Source organism: Piliocolobus tephrosceles, chromosome 1, assembly GCF_002776525.5.
Source record: "Piliocolobus tephrosceles isolate RC106 chromosome 1, ASM277652v3, whole genome shotgun sequence".
NCBI lineage: Eukaryota > Metazoa > Chordata > Mammalia > Primates > Cercopithecidae > Piliocolobus > Piliocolobus tephrosceles.
The window spans coordinates 220,313,124-220,325,753 of NC_045434.1; the positions used below are offsets into that span (position 1 = coordinate 220,313,124).

A 12,630-nucleotide genomic window follows, 5' to 3' on the forward strand; every position below is an offset into this window, starting at 1 on the left:
CCCCTTCCCCGAAGGCAGCCTGCTGGGCCGCAGTGAAGGGCCTGTGTGCACGCTGTGGAGACGTCTCACCCGCGCCGGCTGGTATTGGCCCAGTCAAACAGCTTGTGCATGGCGGTCACGCCTTCCCGCCCCATGGGGGCCACGTCCCCGCCTGTCATGATGGCGTAGTCCATGCCCGAGTGCACAGCGAGTTTCTAGACAGGAAGTGAGGGGAGACAGAACAGATGTTCCCTCTGCCTCGGCAAAGCCTGCACACTCCACCTGGGGTGTGGAGCCCCTGCCGGGCATCTCTGCCTGGAAGCCACGGCCTGGAAGCCACAGCCTGGAAGCCACAGCCTGCCGGACAGGAGACGTCCCCTGCCTGGAAGATGGGAGGGGCTGTTGCCCACACCAGCTCGCTGACCCTACGTGAGGGTGGGCAAAGGCCTAAGGGGAGTCCATTCCCCAGGCGGCCGACCCCCAGACACCTGCAGGCAGGTGGGACCCCAGCGGCCCCTGGCCCACCTGCGCAGCCAGGTGCTCTCACCTTGGCAAACAGTGTCTTCCCGGTGCCTGGTGGCCCGTACATCAGGACGTTCCTGTACAGGCTGCGGTTCTTTTTCGTGTTCCTTGTTGCTATGGCTATGTCGCGCACCCGCGCTTCCAGGCTGGGCTGCCGGGGAAGATGGGGACTTGGGGGACCCACTCTGTGCCCACGGAAGCCTCGGGGGCAGGGGCTGCAGCAATGCTCTGTTGTGGACTCCACTCCTCGGGGTGCCGCCCAGCTCACGGGCAGCCTATCCCCAGCACGGTCCCAGCAGTCACATCTCAGAAGCCGAAAGCTCCTGGGTGACACCTCGAGTGCCAGCAAGGGCCACAGCCAGGCCCAGCTCCCAGGTCCCCTCCCTGCACCTCCCCCGGCCCAGGCACACCGACTTACACTCAGCACAACACCCTCCAGTGCGTCCTGGGGCCGACTGAGGAGCCGCCGGCTGACCTGCCGGAGGGGAAGGGGAAGCGCCATTGGGTCACCTGGCACAGCCACCAATGCACAGACACACTTGGTAACACACGGAAACAGAGCTGCCTCAAAGCACAGCCAGGACTGGCCAGGAGCTGGAACCCCGCCGTGCCGGGAGACAGGGTGAATACTGCTGGGATTGGCGGCATTTTCCGGTTCCTTATTGGCTTTTATTTCATTAACCACCCACCGAGTGACCTGTGGAGACCCCACCACCCCCGTGTGGAGAGCAGGCACCTCGGGGGCTGGCCAGCGGCGCGGCTCCCCAGGGAGGCCGCCAGACACCGTGGCCTGCAGCAGCTTCCCTGACACAGAGCCCCGAGCAGGGGAGACCGAGGCAGACGGGCGAAGGGTCTCACTGATGCAGACCCCTAAGCTACAGCGCCGGACAGAAAAACCCAGGCGTGATGCAGCATGCGGGTGCCGGTCATCCGGGGAAAGGGCAGGGACAGGAGGGTGTGCAGGGACAGGAGGGTGTGCGCGGACAGGAGGGTGTGCACGGGCGGGCTCTGCTCATGGCGCAGAGGGGACTCAGCCAGGAACTGCACACAGGGAGGGCCAGGCCCGCGCGGCTACCTGGAAGGGGTGCTGCAGCGCCTCCAGCACCGTGATACGGGACGTCTCCCTCACCAGGGACGGCTTCCACAGCCGAGCCTCGATGAAGCGGGCTGCAGCGGCTGTCCCATTCTTGGCAGAGTAGACCCCGCCAGCCAGCAGCGTCAGCCCAACCACCTGCAGCAGAGACACCGCCCTGGTGTGCCTGCCCCACCCTCCCTTCCTCCACCAGCGGGAGATGCACGGGGCTGCCCCCACCCTCTCTCTGCCCAAGGGAGAAGCACAGGGCTGTGTGCTGGCAGCACAGGAACCCGAATTCCCGGCCCCGAATCCCACGGTCACTCGGTTACATGAGGCAGGCGGGGCCGCCACAGCGCCCTCACTCAGGGCCATTTTCTCTGCAACTGGCAGCATAAATCCTGCAAAGCCCCGGTTGCTGAGCAGGGCCCTGGGCAGACCCAGCCGGTTATGTCACAGGGCCACACCCTCTGCTACTGTCTGGGCCATTAAAAATGGTACTTTATTCCTGGAAAAAAAGGCTAACCCAAAATCTCTAACTCGTTTTAAAAATCGATTAGGCCGGCTGGGCGCGGTAGCTCAGGCCTGTAATCCCAGCACTTTGGGAGGCTGAGGCGGGTGGATCACCTGAGGTCGGGAGTTCGAGGCCAGCCTAACCAACCTGGAGAAACCCAGTCTCTACTCAAAAACAAAAAATTAGCTGGCCATAGTGGCACATGCCTGTAATCCCGTCTACGTGGGAGGCTGAGGCAGGAGAATCGCTTGAACCCGGGAGGCGGGGGTTGCAGTGAGCTGAAACCGGGCCATTGCACTCCAGCCTATGCAACAAAAGCAAAAGTTTGTCTCAAAAACAAACAAAAATGTAGGTCAGGCCTGGTGGCTCACCCGTGTAATCCCAGCACTTTGGGAGGCCAAGACGGGCTGATCACTTGAGGTCAGAAGTTCGTGACCAGCCTGGCTAACGTGGTGAAACCCCATCTCTACTAAAAATAGAAAAACTGCCCGGGCCTGGTGGCACAGGCCTGTATTAGCTGGGCGTGGCGACGTGAGCCTGTAATCAGTCACTCGGGAGGCTGAGGCAGAACTGCTTGAACTGGGGAGGTGCAGCTTTCAGTGAGCCAAGATGGCGCCACTGCACTCCAGTCTGAACACAGAGCAAGACCCTGCCTCTAAACACAAACAAACAAAAGTCAACGGTGCATTAAGCAGCTCCTTCACGTTCTCACGTGACGCCGTCTCACCAACACAGGCGGAAACACCACTGGTGACATTCACCGTCACACTGGCGAGGCCATGGGCAGGCGCTGCAGTCACAGCACAGGGCGCTGACACCACGGCGGAGCAACTGCCCACTGTGTGCCAGGTACCTACTGTATGCTGGGCATGGGGGGACGGAGGACGCAGCCGTGTGCGACGTAGTGCACCACCACAGCAGGCCGGAGCCTGAGCACAGAAGAGTGAGGCTTTAAACGAGAGAGGAATCTGTGAACTTCAAACTCTCGGGGTTTTATAAGGACTAAAGAAGGTTTTTGCAAAACGGAGTCAGGGTTTTTTTTTTCATTTTTTGAGAAGGAGCCTCGCTCTGTGGCCCAGGCTGGATGCAGTGGTGGGATCTCGGCTCACTGCAGCCTCCAACTCCCGGTTCACGTGATTCTCCTCCCTCAGCCTTCTGAGTAGCTTGGACTACAGGCGCCCGCCACCATGCTTGGCTAATTTTTTGTATTTTTTGTTTGTTTGTTTTTTAGTAGAGACGGGGTTTCGCCATGTTAGCCAGGATGGTCTCGATCCCCTGACATCGTGATCCACCCGCCTCTGCCTCCGCCTCCCAAAGTGCAGAAATTACAGGTGTGAGCTACCACTCTTGACAATTTTTTTCTTGAGACAAGGATTTGTTCTGTCGCCCAGGATGGAGTGCAGTGGTGCGATCTCAGCTCACTGCAGCTGCGACATCCCTGGGTTTAAGTGATCCTCCTACCTCAGCCTCTCGAATAGTGGGACCACAGACGCTGCTACCACACCCAGCTAATGTTTGATTTTTTTGTAGAGATGGGGTCTCACTGTGTGGCCCAGGCTGGCAACTGTTTTCTCTTCTTCCAGCTTGAGAAGGGAGGAGCAGCTGTGGCCAGCAGGTACAATGCGGGTTTGCTCTGTGCTGGCAGAGCGCCAGGGCCTGTGCAGAGCCAGCAGGGACAGGACCCGGGGCTCCAGGAGGCCCCCACAGGCGGCCCCTCAGCCACCTCCCAGACCTATTTTATAAGAATGTTTACCGTGGCTGTGACTTTCTTCTGATCCGTCAAAAAAGCATGGAATCCTTCCCCAAACAAGGTGCCAGCCGTCCTGTGGGGAAAGCAGCGATGTGACCAGGACAGAGAAGAAGATCCACGCCACGTAGCAAGAGCAGGTTGAGGCCCTGAGATGGCGGCCCGGCCTTGCCAGGACAGAGGGGCAGTGACCCCACCAAGGAGCCAGCCAACGGCAGCCAGGCCTGAAAGAGCTGGAGCGCCCCAGGACCAGCGACTCACACCTGCGGGGCTCCGTCTGCAGCCAGCATGGGCCTCAGCAGCGCTCACCTGATGGACTCCAAGACGGTCTGACGGTGCTCGGCCGCCTTCAGGTGGATCTGCTCGCGGATGATGTCTGCGTTCTCTCGTTCGGCCTTGGCACGTGCCCGGGCCTCAGCCTCCACTCGCAGTATCTCGTTCTTCTGCCGCAGCTCCATCTCCCGCTCCACGGTGGCTGCCCCAGAGAGGCAGGGCAGCTCAGTGCCACACAGTACAGCACGTCTGCCTCCGTCCACACGGTGGACAGCCCCACACCACGGACCAGCCCACCCCGCTGGCAGGCTAAGGCCACGGACAGGCCTACACTGCCACCAGGCCCACACCATGGACAGGCCACCACGGACCAGCCCAGGCCACTGAGAGGCCCACACCGCCAATAGACTAAGGCCATGGACTGGCTCACGCCATGGACAAGCCCAGCCCATGGGCAGGCCCACACCACAGTCCGCACCATGCCATGGACAGACACATACAGGCCTTTGTAGGAACGGTGCACATGCCGGCCCTGCCCGTGGATTAGAGCCCCTGAAATCTGACCCAGAGGCCCAGGCACCTTCTCAGGACGTTCCCTTCAAAGCAAAGAACTGGAATGTGGAGTTCCCAGAGAAGCCCCCCTCACACAGAAACACAGCTGTCAGAACTCAGAGACGCGTGCCGTGCCGTGTGTCTGGCTATTGAACAGTAAATGTGCACACCTCACCACAAGCCCATCCCCGGTGAAAAGTGGTGACAAACATTCACCTGGAGCCCTCACTGACAAATGCCACATGGCACCAAATACCTGTGATCCTCATTGGGGATAGTAAGGTAAAGATAGTAAACAGGACAGTACAGACCCACGTTCTAAGCAGAACACAGAGAACTCACGCCTGTAATCCCAGCACTGTGGAAGGCCAAGGCTGGTGGATAACAAGGTCAACAAGTTCAAGACCAGCCTGGTCAACATGGTGAAACCCTGTCTCTACTGAAGATACAAAAAAATTAGCCGGGTGTGGCAGCAGGCACCTATAATCCCAGCTACTCGGAAGGCTGAGGCAGAATTGCTTAAACCCAGTAGACGGAGGCTGCAGTGAGCTGAGATTGTGCTACTGCACTCCAGCCTGGGTGACAGAGCGAGACTCCATCTCAAAAAAAAAAAAAAAGGCCCAGGTTCTTCCCATGAAGTGAAGCAGCTCCTGCCCTCCACGCACAGGCCCTGGTGTCTCGTCGCAGACAGAGGTGTCTTCAGAGTGGGAGTCCTACCCCAGGAAGCCCCAGCAGCCTTGCCCACTGCATTGGTAGCTATGAGGGGCTCAGGCTCCGTGCACGCCGGGTAAGTGTCTGTTAGGCGCTGAGGTCCACAAGCAGCCCCCGCTCTCCATGTTGCCACCGCGGCCTCCGCCCCAGCCAGGAGAGCAGACAGCCTACCTCGCCGCATGGCCTCCTGCTTCTGCACTGACTCTTCCTGTTTCCGTAAGTTCTCCTCATTGAGAAGTTGCTGAGAAGAAGCCGTAGAAAAAGAGAAAAGCCTTTAAAACCAGAAAAATGCTCAACACCAATCCAGAGGTTGTGTCTGCCCCAGGACCATGGGCTCCAAGCGTCCCGGGCACCTGGGGGCCTGCAGATGCCACAGCCTGACACAGACACGGGTGACATCGACTGGGACGGCAGTCGCTGAGGGGCTGCTTTCAGGAGCCCAAACTCCCCACCGGCAGAAACAGCCCCCACTGCGGCTTCCCTGAGAAGGGCCACTGCGCGGCAGACCTCCCAGCACCACCGCCTTGACTCATGCTGTGCTGAAGGAAGCCTGTCTTCTGCCAATTAAACTTTAAGCTACAATGGCCACAACAGGCAACACGTGAACCCCGCCTGTGAGCTCAGGACTGAGGGTGACGGGCCCTAAGGAGCAGGGAGCAGATGTCACCCAAGCTTTTCTGATGGGCCCAGAGACCTGCTCTCTGCCACTGACCAGCCATCACAAGCACAACCTCCCACGCTGCCAGCTGGGCACCCGGGTGGGAGACGAGGAGGCTCCACGTGTCTGGAGAGCCTGTGCTGCGGAGACCACGCAGAGGGTGATTCTGCCCGTGTGGGGGGGTATGTGCGGGGGGGGGGTACCCGTAGTGGGGGATGTGCCCATGCAGGGGGAGTTGCGCGTTCCCATGTGGGTGTGGGTGTGTATGCCCATGTGTGTGTGTGCCCATGTGCGGGTGTGTGTGCCCGTGTGCAGTGTGCGGGGATGTGTACGTGCCCGTGTGCGGGGTGTGTGTCCATGTGGGGGGATGTGCACCTGTGTGCAGGGTGTGTGTGCACGCTCGTGTGTATGGGGGTGTGTTTGCGGGTGTGCGTGTGTGGGCCTCTGTGGAGGGGGGTGTGTGTGTGGGTCTATGTGTGCAGGGGTGCGTGTGTGCATGTCCGTGTGTGTTCCCGTGTGGGGGGGTGCCTGTGTCTCCCTGTACGTGTGTGCACATATCTCTGCATGTGTGCCTGTACACGTGTGCCGGTGCGCGTCTGTCTGAGAAGTTTCCCCTGCACTAGCACCCACCATCAGCAGCCCCGGCGTTCTTGTCCCACGGCCTCTGACCCACCGACCGGTATGAAGCAGCCTACATTCTCGGGGACGCAGGCGCCTGGCAGGGGAGGCTCAGCTCACCTGCTGCTTCAGTTGGTCCTCGTAGCGCTGCCGGGCCAGCTTGTCTTGATACTGGGCCCTCTGTGGGAGAAGAGGGCGGCAAGGACACATCTCAGCCGGGAGCTGCACTCAGGGCCAACCCGGCCGGGCACCGGAACTCCCACGCGCCATCAGCCTCACACAAACATGCGGCGGGCGGGGACCCCCCGTCCAGCTCGGCAGTGAGGGACTTTACAGGTCTTAGGTGTTTGTGCAAGGCTGTTCCAAGGGCAGCTCTAAAGGCTGACTCCAGAGCGCCCGGGACCGCACCCGGCTCCTAGTCCTGCCCCGAGCCACCCCCTGGAGTCGGGCGGCCTCCCTCGCGGCCTCTTGCGCTCTTACGGCCTGGTGCTGCCGCGTCTCCTCGCTCAGGGTCTTCCTCCTTTCCTCGGCCTGCGCCCGGATCTGCTCGCTCCTGAGCTGCTCCACAGCGGCCTCATACTCCTGCAGAGCACAGCACCCACCAGCTGGCACTTCTCAGGGCTGGCGCTGCCTGACAGTCCCTCCTGTGTCTGCACGGGCCCCGGCACGGCAGACTCCGTACCCGGACTAGTGTGTGCAGCAGGCTCAGGGCTTCCAGCCGCATCTGCACCCAGGCTCAGGCCCTGGAGGAATCCAGACCCGCAGGCAGAGAAGCACCAGCAGAAGCCTGCGAAGGCGCCAGGGAGGGAGGATGGACACCAACCCCACCCCCAAGGCTGTTTCTGGGCAGCTCCGGTCAGGTGCTCACTTTTGGACCGTGACAAGGGCAGAGCTCGGTCAGGTGCTCACTTTTGGACCGTGACGAGGGCAGAGCTCGTGCCTATTCTAGGAATCCTGCTGGGTGGGCCGGGCGTGATGGCTCTCACCTACAATCCCAGCGCTTTGTGAGGTCAAAGTGGGTGGATCACCTGAGGTCAGGAATTAGAGACCAACCTGGACAACATGGTGAAACCCCATCTCTGCTAAAAATATAAAAATCAGCCAGTTGTGGTGGCGGGCTCCTGTAGGCCCAGCTGCTCGGAGGCTGAGGAAGGAGGTTGAACCCAGGAGGTGGAGGTCGCAGTGAGCCGAGATCACGCCACTACACGCCAGCCTGGAAGACAGACTGAGACTCTGTCTATAAAAAAATAAAAATAATATGAAACAGGGCGGGCACAGTGGCACATGCCTGTAATCCCAGCACTTTGGGAGGCCAAGGCAGGTGGATCACTTCAAGTCAGGAGTTCGAGACCAGCCTGGCCAACATGGTGAAACCCTGTCTCTACTAAAAATATAAAAAGTAGCCAGGTGTGTTGGCGGGTGCCTGTAATCCCAGCTATTCAGGAGGCTGAGGGAGGAGAATTGTTTGAACCCAGGAGGCGGAGGTTGCAGTGAGCCCAGAAGGCACCACAGAACTCCAGCCTGGGAAACAGACTCCGTTTCAAAATAAATAAATAAATAAAATAAAACAAAAAAATCCTGCTGAGCACAAAGAAATGAGGTGAGAATGTCAAGAAGACCCAGGCCCTCCAGACGACCAGACACCCTCACCAACACTGGTCCTCCCTCTCGGGTGGCACTGCAGCAGCATCTCTCACCTCCCCTTGTTTCCTTCTGTGAAATGAGGCACCCAAGCTCGGCCCTGGGCCCCACTGCTGCCCATGTACACGTCGCTGGCCCTACCCACCAGCAGTAGCCCACCAATCTCCACGCCCGAACCTCATGTGCACCCCGGCCTCCCCGCCCATGCAGGCCCCACTCACTTTGAGCTTGGACTGTTGCTCCAGCTGCAGCGTCTGCTCCTGCATCTGTGCCAGATTCAGGGCATCCTTGGCATAACCTGTAGATGCAGGGGCACGGAGGGCAGGTGTTAGGATACCCAGATGCCACTGGGCAGGCATGCACATCAGCCAAGGGGTTTTCTGGAATCCACGGCCACGCCTCCACCTCAAAGCCCCCAGCCCTGCCTCACCATCCTCCTTCCCACTCAGACCTGGTGTGACGATGCCCCGTCCCCAGCACACGGGCTGGTGCATTTGTGGGGTTTTACCCCCCACGGACCGTCTAGGAGGGTCACATCGGGAAGGCCATCCCACGTGGACGGGAGGAGGCTATTCCCAATTCAACGGAAAGTCAGGCGATGGCTAAAGGGTCCTCTATTTTTTCACGTTAGATACACTTTTCCTAAGCTTCCAATGGCTATTGTCATTGATCTGCCATCAAGCACGTGCAGGCAAGAAAGGGAATGAATAAGAACTGGATACCAGCCAACACGCTCAGGGTGACGACGGCAAGCGTACGACAACGTCCCCAGTTACATTTTGTTCCTAGTGGGGAACTGACAGGTCGATGTTTGGGTGTTCTGGGACAGAAGTACGTATTCTCCGAGCTGCTGAGGCCTAAGCATCAGGTCTCAAAATTTTCTGGAATGACAGTTTTCCCATTACAAAATTTTACCATAAAAATCTGGCCGAGCACGGTGGCTCACTCCTGTAATCCCAGCACTTTGAGAGGCTGAGGCAGTGGATCACTTGAGGCCAGGAGTTAAGAGACCAACCTGACCGATGTGGTGAAACCCCATTTCTACTAAATATACAAAAATTAGGCAGGTGCAGTGGCACGCGCCTGTAATCCCAGCTACTCTGAGGCACAGATGGGAGGATGGCTTGAACTCCGGAGACAGAGGCTGCAGTGAACCCAGATCACACCGCTGCACTCCAGCTGGACAGAGCAAGACTTAAAAAAACAAATCTCCAGGCTGGCCAACATGGCGAAGTCTCGTCTTTACTAAAAAGACAAATAAAGAGCAGGGCACGGCAGTGCACGCCTGTGATCTCAGCTACTTGGGAGGCCGAGGATGGAGAATTGCTTGAACCTGGGAGGTGGATGTTGCAATGAACCGAGGTTGTGCCACTGCACTCCAGCCTGGGTGACAGAGCGCACCTCCATCTCAAATAAGTAAATAAATAAATACATCTTCTAACACAGAAAGACACGTCCGTAAAGCAGGCAGGGACCCCCGATGTTCCCGGGTTGGGGCTTTGTTCCCGTCTCTCTGCTTCCTGCAGGCCGTCTCACTTTTTGAAGCCTTCAGAGTCAACTGAAGCAAACACATCACTAACTAGAGCTCAACGTTTGTTCTCAGCTCAGGTGTAATTTTTGGAGGTGACTGACACAGGCGTGAAGCACCGTGGGGAGCACTCATTGCATTTAGACAGAGGCAGCGATGCTTTGGCGTTTGGGGTGGCTCTGCTTGGGCCTGTAGTTAGGCACGAACTGGCCTGACGGGCATCAGCGTCAGATTCCGGGAAGGAGCTTGGAGGCCAACCTCGGGGGCCCCAGTAACCACAGCACAGATGGGACAGGGACCTGCCTCTCAGGGAAGACAGTGCCAGGGTTTGGCTGGTGAGCTCAGGAAGCCAAGGGCTGAAGCGGCCCCAGGGCCCTCAACCACTCTCACTCTGACCCGGAGGGGCCCGAGGGTGTGTCAGTCCCCCAGGGTCTTGCCACAGAGCAGTGACAGGAACGTGGGCGTCACAGTGAGGCGCTCTGCCTATCTCCTCCCAAGAGGACCTTTAGCTGGATTAAGCTGAGGCCACTCCCTCCCCTGAAAATGGCTCATTGACAGTTCCCACCCCCAGTGACTCTGGGGAGGATGAGAGGGGAAAGAGCAGGTCTGGGGCTCGTGTGGCCTCTTGGTTATTAGAATGAGAACAATCATTCACCACCTTGGGGTGACCCTGTGCCAGGACGTGCGTCCCAGCGCATGGATTCACACCCACTGGGCACGAGGGTCTCCTCCAGGCACCCCTCTGTGGAGTGCAGGGCAAGCGCTCGTGCTCTCAGTTCTGGGACGATGTGCCGCTCTGGCTTCCAAGGACAGGCTGCAGGAGGGGCCAGGGGAGACCCTGGGAACGAGGCAGCATGGGGCTTTCCCTCAAGGGACAGAGGAGGCAGCCAGGCTGTGAGGAGGAGCCGCCCGTTTGCCCGGAGAGCAGCAAGGCCAAAGCAATGGGTTCCGGCCGAATCTTGGCAACCCTGCTGCCAGGAAAGGGGCACAGAGGAAGCCAGGAGGGGACGGGCTTGCAGAGGGACTACCAGGCAGATGGGCAGGGCAGGGAGCACCCGGGGGAAAAGAGGTCCAGGACGGAAAGGGAGCGGAAAACTTTGGAGAAACCTCTCTCACCAGCCAGCAGTCAGGCCAGGAAGGAGGGAAGGGATAAAAATGAAAGAATGAAAGAGTCCACACCTGGAAAAGAATCCACAGGAGACAAAGACTGATGGAGGGCTCCCCACGGTGCACCTGGAGACCCTGCTGCAGGCCCCGCTGGACCACAGAGAGGGCAGGCCAAGGCACTGGCAACCCAGGCAGAGTAGACTGCGGATCAGGGGGCTCTGGGGCTGCCAGGACTGGAGCAACTCAGAGGCACAGGTCTGCACCATGGGGAGGAGGCCCTCGGCAGCCTGAGGCTGCTCAATCAGGCCTGTACCACTGATAGCTAAGATTCAGCTTCTCGAAGTGGGACAAGTTTCGATCTCTAAGTGAAGTTAGCAGGTGAAAACCCCCAGGAATTAGGACAGAAAGGAACCCTCCAAATGAGCCTGCAGCAAGAAAGTCCGTCACCAAAGTCCGCTGTCCTCCGAGGTGCCCTGAAGTCCAGCCCTTGATTCCCATCCTAACCTGATCATTAAAATTACCCAGCAAGGCCATGAGCAGCGGCTCACGCCTGTAATCCCAGCGCTTTGGGAGACCGAGGTGGGCGAATCACCTGAGGCCAGAATTCAAGACCAGCCTGGCCAACATGGTGAGTGCTCACACCTGAGGGCACTGGGTAAAGGATTTCCTCAAGTTGGGCAGCACGGCCTGACCTGCGGTTAACAGACCTCGCCGTGCAAACGCTAACGTCTTCCAACAAGAACTGCAAATCTGCTAGACTCTGGTTAGAACCAAATAACTCTCAAATATGCTTCCCTCGTTATGTGGAAATTGCTAGCAACCACCCAACAAACCCATCTACCCATATGGCCACGCCTTGGCCTGTGCCACGTGGAGGCAGCAAGCGCAGAAAGATCCCACGCACTCGGCGGTAACTGAGAGACCAGGGCCAGCCCCAGGCCCTGACCTCCGTACCCCGTGAGCGCCACCTCCGCACCTGACCCGCTCTTGACAGCTGCAGAGGTTCAAAAGGGTGATGGAAAGAGTCCGATCCTCCCGGCACGCGAAACGGCTCCGGCCGGGGGTGCTCCGGGGACGCAGTCTCCCCCGGGAAGTGGCTGCCGACAGCGGCGAGGAGCAGCAAGGGCCAGAGCTCCCGGCCCGGCCCGGCCCGACCGTCCCACCCGCCCCGCTCCGCCGCACTCACGCGACTGCTCCAGCTCGCGGGCCGCCTTGGCGGCGCGCTCCAGGCCGGTGGGGTCGAAGTTGCTCCATTTGTCCTTGGGCGCCGGCCGGTCTCCCAAGCCGCGGTCCCCGCCGCCCTCGGCCCCGGGCTGCGCGGGCGGCAAAGGCAGCGGCGGCCCCGCGCCTTCACCCTTGGGGCCCTTGTTAATGCCGAAAAGCCACGACATCGCAGCCCCGCCGCCAGGACCCCAACCCGAGTCTGACTCGCGTGCGTCTGGGACAAGCCTCCACGCGCCGCGAGCCGGTGGCCAAGACCACTGCGCAGGCGCGACACACCCCCCTTCCTCCCGGCAATAGAAGCGTGAAAGGGACACGCGCGCAGCCCTCGGATTGGCCGCCAGGACAGTGACGCCACAGCGACGGCGCCGCCATGGCGGAGCGTGCTCTGGGAGCCAGCGGGCGGGAAGCGGGGGGCGGGAGTAGGGCGCGTGGGGTGAAGCGTCTGGCTACGGGAGCCACGCCGGGACAAAATTCCCGAGGGACG

The 12,630-nt window shown here is 59.7% G+C and overlaps 1 protein-coding gene across 1 annotated transcript in view; it reads right to left on the reverse strand.

Annotated features, from left to right (window-relative positions):
* LOC111544562 (ATPase family AAA domain-containing protein 3A) overlaps window positions 1-12,408 on the reverse strand; it is a 33,183-nt gene extending 20,775 nt beyond the window's left edge. The window contains exons 1-11 of the mRNA XM_023215102.3: window positions 12,109-12,408; window positions 8,509-8,585; window positions 7,127-7,228; window positions 6,767-6,826; window positions 5,542-5,611; window positions 4,144-4,309; window positions 3,841-3,910; window positions 1,577-1,732; window positions 920-976; window positions 527-652; window positions 70-194 (exon numbers count right to left, since the gene is read on the reverse strand). Of these exons, the coding sequence (XP_023070870.2) occupies window positions 70-194; window positions 527-652; window positions 920-976; window positions 1,577-1,732; window positions 3,841-3,910; window positions 4,144-4,309; window positions 5,542-5,611; window positions 6,767-6,826; window positions 7,127-7,228; window positions 8,509-8,585; window positions 12,109-12,313 (1,214 nt within the window). The 5' untranslated portion in view covers window positions 12,314-12,408. The remainder of the gene's footprint in view (window positions 1-69; window positions 195-526; window positions 653-919; window positions 977-1,576; window positions 1,733-3,840; window positions 3,911-4,143; window positions 4,310-5,541; window positions 5,612-6,766; window positions 6,827-7,126; window positions 7,229-8,508; window positions 8,586-12,108) is intronic.
* Between the last annotated feature and the right edge of the window lie 222 nt (window positions 12,409-12,630).